This window comes from Microtus ochrogaster, linkage group LG4 (assembly GCF_000317375.1).
Source record: "Microtus ochrogaster isolate Prairie Vole_2 linkage group LG4, MicOch1.0, whole genome shotgun sequence".
In the NCBI taxonomy this organism is placed as follows: Eukaryota; Metazoa; Chordata; class Mammalia; order Rodentia; family Cricetidae; genus Microtus; species Microtus ochrogaster.
Window position 1 is genome coordinate 1,168,736 of NC_022030.1, and position 14,953 is coordinate 1,183,688.

General features: G+C 41.3%; 2 protein-coding genes across 2 annotated transcripts in view; one reads left to right on the forward strand and one right to left on the reverse strand.

Annotated features, from left to right (window-relative positions):
• Window positions 1-14,953, forward strand: part of L3mbtl3 (L3MBTL3, histone methyl-lysine binding protein) — a 112,665-nt gene that overhangs the window by 56,548 nt on the left and 41,164 nt on the right. The window contains exons 14-16 of the mRNA XM_013351442.2: window positions 5,095-5,171; window positions 11,245-11,330; window positions 13,403-13,513. Of these exons, the coding sequence (XP_013206896.1) occupies window positions 5,095-5,171; window positions 11,245-11,330; window positions 13,403-13,513 (274 nt within the window). The remainder of the gene's footprint in view (window positions 1-5,094; window positions 5,172-11,244; window positions 11,331-13,402; window positions 13,514-14,953) is intronic.
• LOC102002493 (protein FAM162A) lies at window positions 1,621-2,262 on the reverse strand. The gene has a single exon (XM_005360898.3). The coding sequence runs from the start codon at window positions 2,236-2,238 to the stop codon at window positions 1,771-1,773; it is 468 nt and encodes a 155-aa protein (XP_005360955.1). The 5' UTR covers window positions 2,239-2,262; the 3' UTR covers window positions 1,621-1,770.

The following is a 14,953-nucleotide window of genomic DNA, read 5'->3' on the forward strand; positions in this document are numbered from 1 at the left end:
TTTCAGAATACTTGTTATCTTTGAGAGCACAGATGGGGCAAGGTCCCGACCAGTTTTTTAAGAACGATGCTGTGGTGTGCCTGAAGGACTCCTGGTATCTGTAATATTTACTGTAAGCACTCCCTGGTAGAATAGTTTTTATCTTACTGTCTACTTTCCTGGCATCCCAGTGCAGGTTGAATCCACTTCCTGCCTACTGTGTCCGTGTCTGACCACTGGGCGTAGCTAGAGACAGGAACCCTACATGCTGGCTGGTGATCTTCCATTTGTGGCTGTTAAAGTCACCTGGGCCCTCAATCCCAACCTCTCTCCTTGTCTACTCCTCCAGACCATATTTCCTTCCGGGTCTCTCCTCTCTCAGATGTCTTACACTCTAACTCTGGCCCCTCTCCAAACATATGTGTCATTTTTTATTTAACTGAGAGAAAGCAGTGAAAATAGACTCCCTCTTCCTGCACCTCGCTTGGCTCCCCTTCCTGATCTGCAGGTGGGTGACCAGCTCAGAGGCTCCCTTTGGGCTCCACCCTCCTTCTCCTCTCCTGGGCACCAGCATCTCACCCTCTCTGATGGATCCTTGCCAGTGCACACGTACAGGAGGAGAAATATGTTTGAAACCTGATGTGTCCTTAGCATATGGAATGCCCCGCAGTCCCCCACCCCCATCACGGGCTTTGTTCAGCAGCTATTTCTTTTTTAACTAATGTATGCTTCTTGCCTAGCTTTTTTAGAAAATCCAACTTTTATTTTCCAGTAATTTTAAACTAGAAAATAGAAAATTCCCATATGTACCCTGTCAGGTTTCAAACCTGACAAATGGCCCAGGTGCCTATTTAGCATATCAAAGCAAACACTGGCCAGCAGGTGCTCCCTGCACTCCTCAGTCCCTTAAGGGCACTCATGGCTGACATACTCTGGCCCCTGCCCTAAATGCCTCCAGTCCAGGGGCTGGACTGCCCTTCGGCTCTCCCCTCTATAATCCAGCCATTTTGGTTACCCCTCCTCTTTTGGGTCTATTGACTGCTGTAACTGGTTCCCCTCTTTTTCCCTCCCATCCCCTCCCACTCTCCTTACAGGGCTCAGAATCATGTCCACTTTAGACTCCCAGACATCCCTGCCTCTGGCTATGCTCTCCCACATACCTGTAATAAACTTTCTTCTCCGTCATATCTAGGAGCAGTTATGTTTCTTTTCCTTTTTAATTTCTTTTTTTCATTCATCTGGTCCTGAAACCCGGGACCAACCATGTCCTTTCCTTTTCAATTTCTCTTTTTTTTTTTTCACTCGCATCCATCCCATGTCTTTCAATTTTCCAACTTAAGCATTAAAACAAATCTTCACTTTTGCTCTTTCACTACCTCCATTTATTTATTTATTATTTATTTATTTTTTGGTTTTTCGAGATAGGATTTTTCTGTAGCTTTGGAGCCAGTCCTGGAACTAGCTCTTGTAGATCAGGCTGGCCTCGAACTCATGGAGATCTGCCTGACTCTGCATCCTGAGTGCTAGGATTAAAGGTGTGTGCCACCCAACTCGCTGCCCTCATTTATGACTGAAGTTCTTAAATATGCTTTCAGTGTTCCTATCTTCATCGTCTCTCCTTCCATTCTCTCTGAATGCTGGTTTTTTTTTTTTTTCTTTAAGAAAATGTATTTGTTCCTCTACAGCAGAAGTGGGGAAGTGGAATAAATCCGGGCAAAGCACGTGTCGTACCACATTCTTTCCAGTGCACGCTTGTTACTACAACCTCATTTCCAGGTTTTACAAATCCTTCTACTCTGTTTTGGCCTTCATAGCTTCCTCCTCTCTTAGACGGGCTTTCCTTTCCAGGTTCAAGCTTGTTAAAGACTCATGTCTTTTCGCCGCCTTCTTACCCTCAATAACCATATAGATGCATCCTGCCACTGTCAGGGCAATCATTAAATAGCTGACCTTCACCCGGAGCCTGTTCTTTGCAGCATCAAGCATCTCAAATGAGATTGTCTCCGGGATTTCTTCCTCCTTCTTGAAGCATCCTGACCACAACAGTATCTTCCTCTCGAAGTCCGTGGGTTTGTGCAGGGGCACTCTTTGTCTGTAAGATTGGGTTGGAGCTTTGGAACTTTCTTGTGGCTTGGTGCAAAATCCATTGATGCTCTTCAAGTCAGTGTTTCTGGTAGACCTTAGAGACGAAGAAGCATTTCTTTCATATAACCTAAAGCAATGTCCAGCCGCCAGGCGCAGGCCGCGGAGGCTCCCCATGGCTGCCTGCTCCGCCGACGCACAGCACCCCTCTCTGAATGCTGTTTTGTTCCATCTTTGAATTATACTCTTGTCACCGATGTAGTTCTTTCCCAAAACCAATTAGGAGACCGAGTCCTGTGTGTAAAAGCAAAGAGCTTTTATTCTTATACAAGTTTGCAAACCTGGACTCTCTGTGAGTCCAATGTATTGGAGTGATTGATGGGAGAGCCCCCAAACTCCGCTGGGGTTGGGTTTTCACAGTAGCAAAGGTGGGGGTGAGAAATTTCTAAGGTTCAGGACTGCTGATTGGCTGACATTTGTCTAAAGGTATCCTGGTGAAAAGCAGAGGGTGTGTGCTGACAGGTGGTCCTATCTACAGTGGTTGGAACTTTAGGAATTTTCTTTGAAGGGTCTGTACCTGGGTGGGGCCTGGGTGGTCTCAGTTTGTGGTCTTTCTCGGAACCAGGTATTGCCTTAGGGTAAACTACTGAGACTCAAGCCTCTAGTGAGCTTGTCAGGGCTGGGTCCTACACTGTTGACAGGTCCTGCGACAAGCCTTTGCTTCTCCTTTGATCTGTAACACCATCACACCCAACTGATGTCTTCTGCTACTTCACTTTCTAGTCACCTGACATGGACTTCGTCCCCTGTCCCCTTCTCTCTCTGGATTGTCTCAAGTCGGCTTGTGGATTAAATATCATCCCAAATGCTGATAAGTCCAAAATGGATACTTTGGCCCTGATCTTCTTTGTGTGTGAACTCTAGACGTGGTTTATTTGACATTCTTTCTCGTTTGTCTAATGGGTATTTGCTAAGCACGGCGATAGCAGGAGCTTTCATCCTCCGCTTGAAATGTCAGAGCCGCTGCTAGCAGTATTTCCCAGCCCAGGAAATGGTAGCTATGTTCTTGTTGCCTATGCCCAGAACCTTGGAGTGTCCTGACTTCATCATTCTGCTCACCTCCTATATTAAATGTCCCGACAAATGCTCTTAGTTCTATGCTTACATTGTTCACATGAACCTGATTGCTCACTGGTTTTACTACCTCCACTCTGGTCCAGGCCCCTGTGTTCAATTTGGATCAACTTCTAACTGATTCTTGCTTCCAGTATGGATTACTGTTTGCCTAATAGTTAAAATAATCACTTTAAGACGTAAATCAGACTAAGCTACTTAACGCCCGCCACAACGTTCAACTTTACTCTTGATTAAAAGCCTTCACTTTGTTGCATGCTAAATGGGCTTCCGTTCTGGCATTTTGTATTTATCTGCTTCCTTTCATCCGTTCTTCCCTCTCCATGCTACAGCACTCCTAGGGTCTCCTCTTCAGAACCTTTGGACTTGTCTCTACCCAGAATACTTTTTTTTCTATGTTTGAGTGGCTCACTTCTTTATTTCATCGCATCTTTCAAGTGTTGGCTCAGGTATCACCTCACGAGAGGCTAGGCTAGAAACAGGAGCGCCTTTGCGCTCTTAACCTATTCCTTACTTCATGTATCTGCTTTCCTGTGTGCCAACCATAGCTCATAAATTTAATTAGGCCTGTGATGGTCGCAACAGTACTGAACATGTACAAGCCTAAAGTAATTTATTCTCCCGTAACAATTCTGTAGTATTTACATCGTACTAGCTATTTTAAGTAACCCTGAGGTGGTTTAAAGTACGCAGGAGGATGCACATACAGTGGATACAAATGTCACACCATTTTATAGAAGGTTCTTGAGCACCTCAGTTGTTATCTTCAGGGTCCTGGGCTCCATTCCCCTGCAGAGACAGAGGACAGTTACCTTTTATTTCTAAAGTTCCTTTCTACAAGGGCATTTCCTCAGGATCTGCCCAGTGCCTGGCACATCAGTTTTTGACTTACTGTCTTCACTTGATATCTAAAAGAATGAGTGAGCAGGTACACGGGTGAAGGACTTTGCATGGGGAGGTAAGGACTTTACAGAACAAGTGTGGTGAGGAGCAAGGAATGAAAAGCACCAATGTTGTGAGCTGATGGGAGGGCTCTGGGAAATACACGCTTAGTTATAGCGAAGATGATGGGCAGGAGAAAGCAGCAAAGGGAAGAAACACCTCATTTTAGTCTCTGGTATCTGCATTCTAAAGGGTAACAGAAATGGCATGCTGTTACTATTTACGTATTTGTTTATTTGCACTGGGCCTTTTGCTAGTCTATGGGATCTAGAAGAAGCATCCCACACTCCCATTATAGGTTAAACCCATTTATACTATGTTTTATATTTATTTTAATTTTTCAAAAACCTCTGCAGCAGTAGGCTCCCACATGGAGCTCTAAAATTTTTAGTGCTAGTTAATCTTCTCTGTTCCATTGCCCCCTCCCTCTGCCCTGCCCCCACCCTCACCCCATTTAATCCTCCTTCCCCTGCACACCCCCTGTGTTCTATCCTCCTTGAACACTTCCTACCCAGGGCCCCTGATTTTTGTGGGTACTCTAGCCTGCTGGTTTTGATAGTGATCTTATCCTTGAGCTTTAGCGATGCTAAATTACTTTTAGCTTTGCTTTTACATAGTTTTCTCCCATGATGCTTTCGAATAATGCTCTCCTTTGTACTTTTTCTGCATTTGAGGTTTTTGACTTTAGCGTTTCTTTTTTCCATGGGAAAATAAAACTGTGGTGTCAATTCCATATGGTAATTTACCTAGCAAAAATGCATACTATATGTGTGAAAACTTCATACATGTATTTCTATGAAGAATAAAAGCTTCTTTAGCATTTTATCAAGTTGAATAGATTGTAATAGAACTCTTGAATGTGTTCATAATTGCTAATTAATTTTCCTCTTAAAATTTTCTGACAGTATTTGCCTGTCTCTCTAGTAACTACAGCTTTTTATTTTATATAACTTGCAGGTGTGAATCGTCCAGTCCACACATTCATCCCGTTGGTTGGTGTAAAGAACACAGAAGAACCCTCATTACCCCACCAGGTTTGGATTTATAATGTGTCTTTATGTTTTCCATGTACTTGCCGAGCTGACCACATTTTTCTCTAAAGAGCCAGAAAATAGATACTTTGAATTTGGTGTGCCCTGGAGTCTCTGTCATAATTGCTCAGCTCAGTTGTAGTGCAAAAGCAGCTGTAGGAAATAAGTAAACACATAAGTGTGAGTGTTTGCAGTTTTCCTTTACAAAGTCCTACAGCCGACAGCAGGCGGAAACTCGCTGACCCCTGATAGCGCCTCAGCGATATTCAACACTGGCATCGTTTACATCCCAACCTTAGCTTATCATCTTCCTTGACAAAGTTTGTAAAGATGTCTTTCTGTTTTCAACTTTCGATTCATTTTTGGACTTCATTTATATTAGTGCACAGTCGCTAAACTTGGGCAGATAAACAGAGTAGATTTGGTGCTGAAGGCGGAGCATGGACCGCATTGTTGGGTTCAGTTCTCGCAGGTGTCCTGTTGAATTGACAGCCTGTGACTTTATGCTTTTCTACTAAATTTAGAGTGTACACCTTTTTTTTTTGTTTAGGTTGCTGTGGTTTCTGGTTCCAACATAGGTTTTTGTAGCTTGTGCTAGCTAGTATCTCTGTTCCCTGAAGCTTTGGGGGGAGGGGTGCTTCAGCTGTCTGCCAGTAGCTGTGGAGTCTTCTTATTTCACTCGCTTTGTCGTTGACAAGAAACAATGTAACTGCTGGTAAATAGTGTCCTTGTGGTTTTATGTGCCCAAGAACAGATTCATCAGCATCCTCTTATAAGAACTATTTGAATGTCTCTGTTGAAAGTGTCATGGTCCCTACAGGTGGGAAAAGGCAGGATCATCAGCTGACATGAATCCCTACTGCTCAGGGGCTGGTGCTCAGTGGATATTAGAGTTTTAGCAGACCACCTTGATCACAGAGAGAGAAAATGAGACCTAGGTTTCAGGGCAGCTAGTCTGTGGATGGAGCCTGCAGCGTATAAGATCAGCTTCTTGATATAGTTCCATTCCATTCAAACAGCCATCTGTGTAAGATTCACACCCAGTTCCTTAGTCCAGGGCCACACTCGGACTGCCTGATTACTTCTTACAAGGGAACCCACCATTCTTATCACCTGCAAACCTAATCCTTTCTACTTTCAAAGATGTTTGTAGGTGGAAGGGAAGAAAGGGGAGAAATGACTCATTTTCATGGCCAGTTTGAAGACGAGAGAGGCAGAAGTAGCATAGAGTTAAAATAGAATATTAATAGTTCTATGGCTCAAACCTGTGCCGCCTCATTGTAGGCTGGTGATTGCAGAGTTGGTTCTCTGCAGCACCACCGCCTAACCTGCTGTGAGGAGTTCTGTTATTTCCCAGTTTAATATCAGTTCTGTCATGTACACCACTATTTCCGTCATCACCAGCGTCCGGTAAATAGTGAACCAGTGACTAACAGGTTCCCGATGCTGTCCCTGGGAAGGGATGAGTGTGGTGTTGTGTTAACTTCATCTGTGAGGCCCAAGCCAAGTCATCCGTCACCTTTCATACACTTTTGTAACGGAATGGAAGAAAATAACAGTTTTTTTGACAAGCTTTTAAAAGCTCAGAGCTGCATGGTGAGATGTCCAAATATCATATAGTATGTTTTTAAAGGCACAGGAGACTGTACACCAAAGATGATGAAAATGATACATTCAGTATTACATAAATACTACAAAATGTGAACCTAGTTCACCAGGGATGTGCTTGTATGGTTCTTTACAGAGATGTTCTCTCTCTCTCTCTCTCTCTCTCTCTCTCTCTCTCTCTCTCTCTCTCTCTCTCTCTGGTTCCTTTGCCTGTAAGGGCTCAGTCTCATTCTTGTCTGAAAAGAAGCATCTACACACTCAGTTTCCTTGGACACTCTTCTGTCAGCATTGCTGTCTCATGCACAGCCTGTCCATGTCCTGACCAGTTCTCCTGGCTACACTGTGCTCACATTCTGTGCATATGCCTGTCTGTATTGTTCCTTCTTTGAAATTAAAACCTTTGCCTTTTAAAAATAATTTTGAATATATATACATACATAAATGTGCATTTATAAATTGAAATCAAGGCACTGCCTATGAAAGAAAATATGTGATACATGTCTGAGTCTGGTTTACTTTACTCACCTAGTGGTCTCTTTCCACCCAGATTCCTAAGACTGTCATAATTTTATTCCTCCTTAGCAGAAATTCCACTGTGCGTCCATGCCACATTTCTTTATGCATCTGATGATGGGCCTCTAGACTGGTTCAGTATTTCGGCTAATATGGTTAGTTTAGCTCTAGATACAATGCTTGTGTCTCGGTGGTATCCAGACTTGGACTTTGTCCAGTTTTTAAAAGGACAGAGTTGCCCATGGAGTAAGAGTGACTTGGCCTCATTGTGGTCCTGTTCCTAGACTGCAGAGGGACTGCCACACTGACATCCATGATGGCTGTGCCTGTGTGTGTTCCCACCAGCGGTGTGTAAGGGTGTCTTATTCTCACCAGTATCTGTTAATTTGCTTTATTGATGTTGCTCGTTTTGACATTAAGGTTTTTAAAGGTCTTATCTGAGGCTGTTCATTTTTATGCAGAGTGAAAGACAAGGACCTAGTTTCATTCTCTTTTGTTTTGAGAACTTTTATGTCTCCGTTCACCAGGAGAACTGGTTTGTGGTTTTTCTTTGTGTTGTGTGGCCTTACCAGGTTTGAGTATCAAGTGTGTTGACTTCATGAAGTGAGTATGGTAGTGGATCAACAGTTTGAGAAGTGCTGGTTTGAGTTCTTCCTGAAAGATTCAGAAAACATTAGCAGTTCATCTGGTCTGGGCTCCCTTTGCTGGAAGACGCTGTGTCTCTGCTTCAGTCCTGTGACTAGGAGTGTATCTTTTTGGTCATTCACAGCCTTTCCTTTCCTTTGGGTGACTTGTCCATATCTTGGATTTTTTTTTCCCTAGAGTTCTATTGTAATACTTCTAAGGATTTATTTGTAGTCTGTTTTTACCTCTGTTTTCATCTCTAATTATTTTTATTGTGCGTCTTCTGGTTAATTCTGCTAAAAAAAATTTTCAATCAGGTTTATTTTTTCAGATAACCAACTCTTTGCTCACGTGACTGAATATGTTGTTCCTCAGTTTCCATTTTATTAATTTTTTTGGGGATCTTTATTATAGCTTCTCATTTACCACAGTGGGGTTTGCTTTGTCTCTTTCTAAGAACTTATGGCCTATTGGGTAATTTATTTGGAATGTTTCTATGATTCTGATTTTGGGGGGGGGGGTTTGGATTTTTGGTTTTGGAGCCTGTCCTGGAAGTAGCTCTTGTAGACCAGGCTGACCTTGAACTCACAGAGATCCACTGCTTTTTTTTTTTTTTAATATTTATTTGTTTGTTTATTTTGTTATGCATATGAGAGTTCTGTCTGCATGTACACCTGCATGCCAGAAGAGGGCGTCAGATCCCATTACAGATAGTTGTGAGCCACCGTGTGGTTGCTGGAAATTGAACCCAGGGTTCTGGAAGGACGGCCAGTGCTCTCAATTGTTGAGCTATCTCTCCAGCACTCTGGGTTTTTTGTTTTCGTTTTTAATGTAAGTTCTCACAGTTGTAAACTTCCCTCTTAGAGCTGCCTTAGCTGTGTTCAACAGTTTCTGTAAACTGTGCTTCATGTTCATTTTAGGAACTTTTCAATCTTCTTTCCTCATTTCTTCAATAACCCCACTGTTCATTCAAGAATATACTGTTCAGTTTCCAAGTATGCATGGATTCTGTGATTTCTCTTGCTGTTGGTTTTTAGTTTTATTCCATTGTGATTTGATAAGATATACAAATAATTTTGATATAATTATGTGTGTGTGTGTTAATTGCATACAACCACTTTTATTTTTAGTTTTCTAAATTATATCTTAATCCATGTTTGGTTTTAAGTTCAAAATGAAATGGAGATAGCCATAGTTTTCACCCTTCACAATTTAAAGGTTTGTTAGCTTTTTCTTTTTATCCTGTCATTTTAGAGAATGCTCTGATTGAAGTTAAAACGTGCTAGGTAAGGTCATTAAATATTCTGTAAAATGCATGTGTATGTATAGACTTGCATATTTCCTTTTTAATTACTTTGAAACACCCTTCAATGGGGAGAAGTTTCAAGACTACTTCCAAACTCATCTGTACTTGGACTTGAGCCAGAGATTCATTCCTGCTGGGCAGCTGTCCCGACAGTGCCATTTATACAAACACATCTTGCACTGCAGTCAACTACAGATTCTTCCAGTCCCCAGTCAGAGTCTCCTTGACAATTTTAGCCTTTGTATGCGTGAGACTTGCAGACTAATCGTTTGAGTATGATTGACATTTCCTTGTGATTGGATCCAAGTTGTACATTGGTTTGTTTTGTTTTTGAGATGGTGTTGCCAAGTAGCCTTGCTGGCCTGGAGTTCACGATGTAGAACATGTTGGTCTCAAACTCACAGAGATCCCCCTGCCTCTGCCTCTCAAGTGCCATGACTAAAGGAAAGTACCCTTATGCCCATCTCCAAGTTGTGTTTTTTTTTTTGTTTTTTTGACCAGTATCAATGTTTTTATTGTAATTCTCTCAAGGGCACAGCATTTCAGTCTGTCTTTTTACCATGAATTATTCAAAGAGATATTTGCTAGTCTCTTCTCCCAGTACTTTTTTCTAGTGTTCTTTGAGATCTTGTAATTACCTCCTATCTCATCTGTCTTTCAGTAGTTATACCATCTGTTAATATTTCTATTTGAAACTAATTACTATTCTAAGTTGACAAATGTTAATGGGTAATGGTAATTTTTCTTACTCCATCTATTTTTGTATAGAATTAATTGATGTTCTTCTGCAAACATTAGCTTTTTCATTTCCCACTTATTCCTCCAGTTAATTCATTTAATGGAACTGTAGAACACTAACTTTAACCAAGAGTTCAGTTTCATGTGGATGTTTTAAAGATGTACCCAGCAAGTGCTCCTTTCAGCTGGCTTCTACCTCCTTTTCCACACACTTGTCTCAGTTTCTGCAAACTGCTGTCTGGAACAGCTAGGAGTATCTCTCGTACACTCACTCATCTTGATCCAGCCCTACAGCCATTCTTTCCAGGGATTTTTTTTTTTTTATAAGTGGAGAGTGCTATATAGAAGCCTTGATCTGGCTGCTGTTTACCCACAGCTGGTCAGGTGATGCTCCACTCGGGTATCTCAGTGGCTGTAGAAATGGGCATCTGTAAGCATATGCAGGACTTCATGTTTCTTTTCTATTTCGGCACTAGTGTATGCTAAAAAAACCTTCTCATTGATACTGTTCAAGTCTCAAACTATTGGCTTCATTTTACTTTTCTTCTATCCCTGTTTATACCTGTTTCTCAGTTGGGCTTAGAAACCTGGCTTCCATTATAACTAATCTATTTGCAGACTTTGTAAGTCCCCTTCATGTGTTAAATTTTGCACCCTAATAGGCCACTGTTGTGCCTGCCTGATGGATCTGGGGCTCTATAGGAAACAGAAGGCAGCAGGGCAGGGGGGTTATTTTTACACACACTTTAAAAAATATTCTGTGATATAGGCATGTTTCTTTATTTAGTCTAATAAAGGAGGAGCTATCTGAAATATTTCATAAATAACACTTGTAAATCCTATGTATTAGTTCACTATTTTAATAAAGATATTTTGTATAATCTCATCTAAAAACTGAAAGTTGGAATAAAACTCATCACTGTGAGAGACAGTTGTGGAAGAGAATGGCTTCCCTGTGGATCTGAGCAATTCTTTCCTGGGATAGCACACTGATGGATCATGATTTTTTTTTTTATATTTATTTACTTATTTATTTATTATGTATACAATATTCTTTCTGCGTTATGCCTGCCGGCCAGAAGAGGGCACCAGACCTCATTACAGATGGTTGTGAGCCACCATGTGGTTGCTGGGAATTGAACTCAGGACCTTTGGAAGAGCAGGCAGTGCTCTTAACCTCTGAGCCATCTCTCCAGCCCTGGATCATGATTTTTATGGGACACCTTGTTATTCTCACTCTCATTTCACGACACCCTCATAGGATTCATGTTTCTCTTCATTTCCTAGGCTATTCGCACGTGAAACACTTTTCTTGGGATAAGTATTTAGAAGAAACCAATTCTTTACCTGCTCCTGCAAGAGCTTTCAAAGTGGTGAGTGATTTGCTTTGTACTCTTGATTTGTGTGCTTCAATGATTCTGTTGATTCGCAGACATTTAAGAAACTGGTCAGCAGGCATGGCAGTAAGAAAAGGCAGGAGGTTAAAGGAGATGCTTTCAAAGTGTTTGTTTTGAAAGTCCGAACTGTTCCTGTGATTTCTATATATGTGGACGCACATGTGTTGGGGAGGCAGGCATAGGGGTGGATGCAGAAGAACCTTGAATGTTGTTGTTCCTCAGAGTCTGTCCCTCTTGGTTTTTGAGACAAGGTGTCTTACTGACGTGAAACTTGCCAAGTGGGTTATGTTGGCTAGTGTGAGCCACAGAGATCTGCTTGCCTCCACCTCCCCAGCTGGGATCTTAGGTGCACCACCATGCCCGCTTTGTAAATGTGGGTTCTCGGAAGAAAGCGTGCAAAGCAAACACTTTACCAACTGAAATAGCTCCCAACTCCACAAATATATTACTTTATACTTTATATTTTTCTCATGAATTTATGGGGGAAAAATAATTATGTTAAATAATTTTGTAAGAATTGGACCCTGGACACTTGTGTGTCATCCTAACATTTGAGAGGCAAATGATCGCTACAGTTCAAGGCCAGTACAGGCTATGTACAAAGATTCTGTTTCAAAATAAAATACTGTTCTTTCAAACATGACTCTGTGTTCTGCAGACAATTTTCTTCTTTAGACGATACTTTAGTACAAAAACTGCTGGAGTTTTTAATGGTGAACTTAATTAGTAAGTACAGTTTAAGGTGACATCATGCATTTTAAAGAGAAACCATAGTAAGTGGAGAGAGAACCTGTGAAAGGATGTTTATGATTCCCCCCGACAGATGTTCAGACTTTCGAGTAAGACTGAGGGATGCTGTATTTCTTCTCCCTGATCTCTACCCTTCCCACATATAGGCTTTTAGCCTGGACACGGGCAGCAGGATCAGGCTACAAGTCTGCTGTTGTGTAGGAGTAGAACTAAGGTTTCTGCAGCGTGGCTGTCAAGAATCCTTGCAGGGATGGTTCTGTCCTTCATGTTATTTTATATAGTTTATTAAAATCATATTCACCTTGTTCTCCTCTGCCTGCAGCTTTCTCAGAGATGTAACCGTTTCTTCTGAGTGTTTAATCTTTCTTTCCTAGAAGAACTTTTCCATCTTGTTCAGTTGAATTGATGATTTGTTTTAAATTGTCCCCTTTCCACTTGACCACCACTTCTAGATGTTCCTCAGACACTTTGATTTTTCCCTCTTTAAAAAAAAATCCCTTTCTGTGTCAATATTGCTCCTGCAAACATGGTAAGGTTGCTAAGACCTGCTGGACGTTCTGTAAGAAATGACAAGCACCAACCCCACAAAGTGACACATGACAAGAAGGGCAAGAGCTCTTTGTATGCCCAGGGAAAGCAGCTTTATGACAGGAAACAGAGTGGCTAAGGTGAGCAGGCTGTTCTCTGCAAAAAGGCTAAGACTACAAAGAAGGTCCTGCTGAGACTGGAGTATGCCAAGCCCAGCTTCAGATCTAAGAGGATGCTGGCTAGTAAGAGATGCATGCATTTTGAACTGGGAGGCAATAACAAGAGAAAGGGCCAAGTGATCCAGCTCTAAACCAATTTTGTTATGAAGACAATAAAATTATGAGCTTTTATTCACCTCAAAAAGAAAAAAACAAATCCAGGCAGTGGTGGTGCACATCTTTAATCCCAGCGCTCGGGAAGCAGAGATAGGCGGATCTCTGTGAGTTTAAGGCCAGCCTGGTTTATAAGAACTAGTTCCAGAACAGCTAGGGCTGTTACACAGAGAAACCCACACCTCAACCTGTTAGGAAATGTCTAATCTTCCCTGTGACTGATCAAATAGCTATGGCACCTCTGCCTTTCTGTCTTTCCCTAGCTGGGCAGTCAGGCTGTCCCTATACATGCGTGTTGACCTGTATGTTTGGACCACCAAGTGTCACTCAGTGCTAGTCTAAGAACCGGTAACCTAAACAGTTCAACTGTTGCTTGCTTACTGGTGCTGTCCATCATCCTGCTCTTCCTCACGACATGATATTTTTCTGTTATGGCAGAAACCGCCACATGGATTCCAGAAAAAAATGAAGCTTGAAGCTGTAGACAAAAGAAATCCGTTGTTTATCAGAGTAGCAACTGTAGCAGATACAGACGATCACCGGATCAAGGTAAGTGTTCTTGGTCCTGCTTTGACTTGGACTGTTGTTACTCTGTATCTTAAATGGTAACATTACTAGACTGAGTATTAGGCAGTGAATTTACGCCCAGTAAGTAAATTACTAAAACCACGGGATTATGCTCAGGTTTACATCCATCCAAGTGTTTCCTCTAATTGCTCCAAGATATTTTCTCTTCAATTATAAATAACAGTTTCACATTTTGAGTGTGTATTTGGAGAAAATAGATATAACATGTTGAGGTAATGTTCTCTTCTGAAGAAAAAGAAAATAAGGGCATCGTGCCTCTTTTTAAGAGGTTAAATTTTTTGTTGACCCCACTAGATAAGGTTTATAAAATGTGAGTAAAAATAAATAACTTCATAAATAAAATCAGAGTTTTACTGGAATTGGACTAATAGACTTCCAATACCTCTCTATAAGAAAACCAGGGTCTAGAAGATATTGCTAGTTCCATCCTATGTGGTTCAGATGTGTAGGATTCAGATGCAACCGCCAAAGGCTTCATAGGCTTCTGGTTTTACCACTTATTTTTCTCTTTAGCCAGAATCGTGCTTACCCTACTTTCTTCCTAGGATCAGGTAACTTTTCTGTTAGGAATAATAATGTCTCTAAAAGCAGCAAGCCATTATCAGCATGTGGCAATGAGTTTTCTCGGTACACTCATGCTGATGGACATTTGTAGTTGCTTTCCATGTGGGCCACGTGAGCCATTAGCACTCTATCGATGAGGCCAGAGCTCAGGCAGAGTTGATGAAGCACTTTATTCAGTACTAGAAGGGAATGAACTCTTTGTTCCAGGCAGCAGGAATCATAACTTCTCGTTCATTTTTCAAAATAACAATAAATCATTTCTAATGAGATAATTTATAAGATAGTGAAGTTTAACACAAGATGAAAAGTTATACAAACTGTTATCTCTGTATAATAGTAACGTTAATGTTTAACTCAGTATGTTTAAGAGCCAATCAGTTCAGTCGGGTTTGTAGCACATACCTGTAATTCCAGCAATAGAGAGGCAGAAGCAAAATAGCCAGAGTCTGTCACAGAGGCAAACAAAATGCAATGTAATCATAAATTTTGGAAAATCATATAAAAACTTTAAGCCTGTGTTAACCATTTTCTAGTGTGCTTTTTTTTCTCTTTTTTCCCTCTTTCTTTCTTTGTTTTGTTTTGTCTTGTTGTTTTGCTTTTCAAGTCAGGGTTTTGGAGCCCTAATTGTCCTGGAGCAGGCTGGCCTTGAACTCTGTTTCACCTGCCTCTGCCTCCCAGGTACTGGGTTAAAGGATTAAAGGTGTGCCACCATCACCTGACATTCTTGTGTACTTTTTTCTTCATTAGAGTTGATTGTGGTGTGCAAATCATAACAAAATTGGTGCTTTAGAACTAGATTTTAAATAAGATCAACTTTTAAAGTTACACAGTATCTAC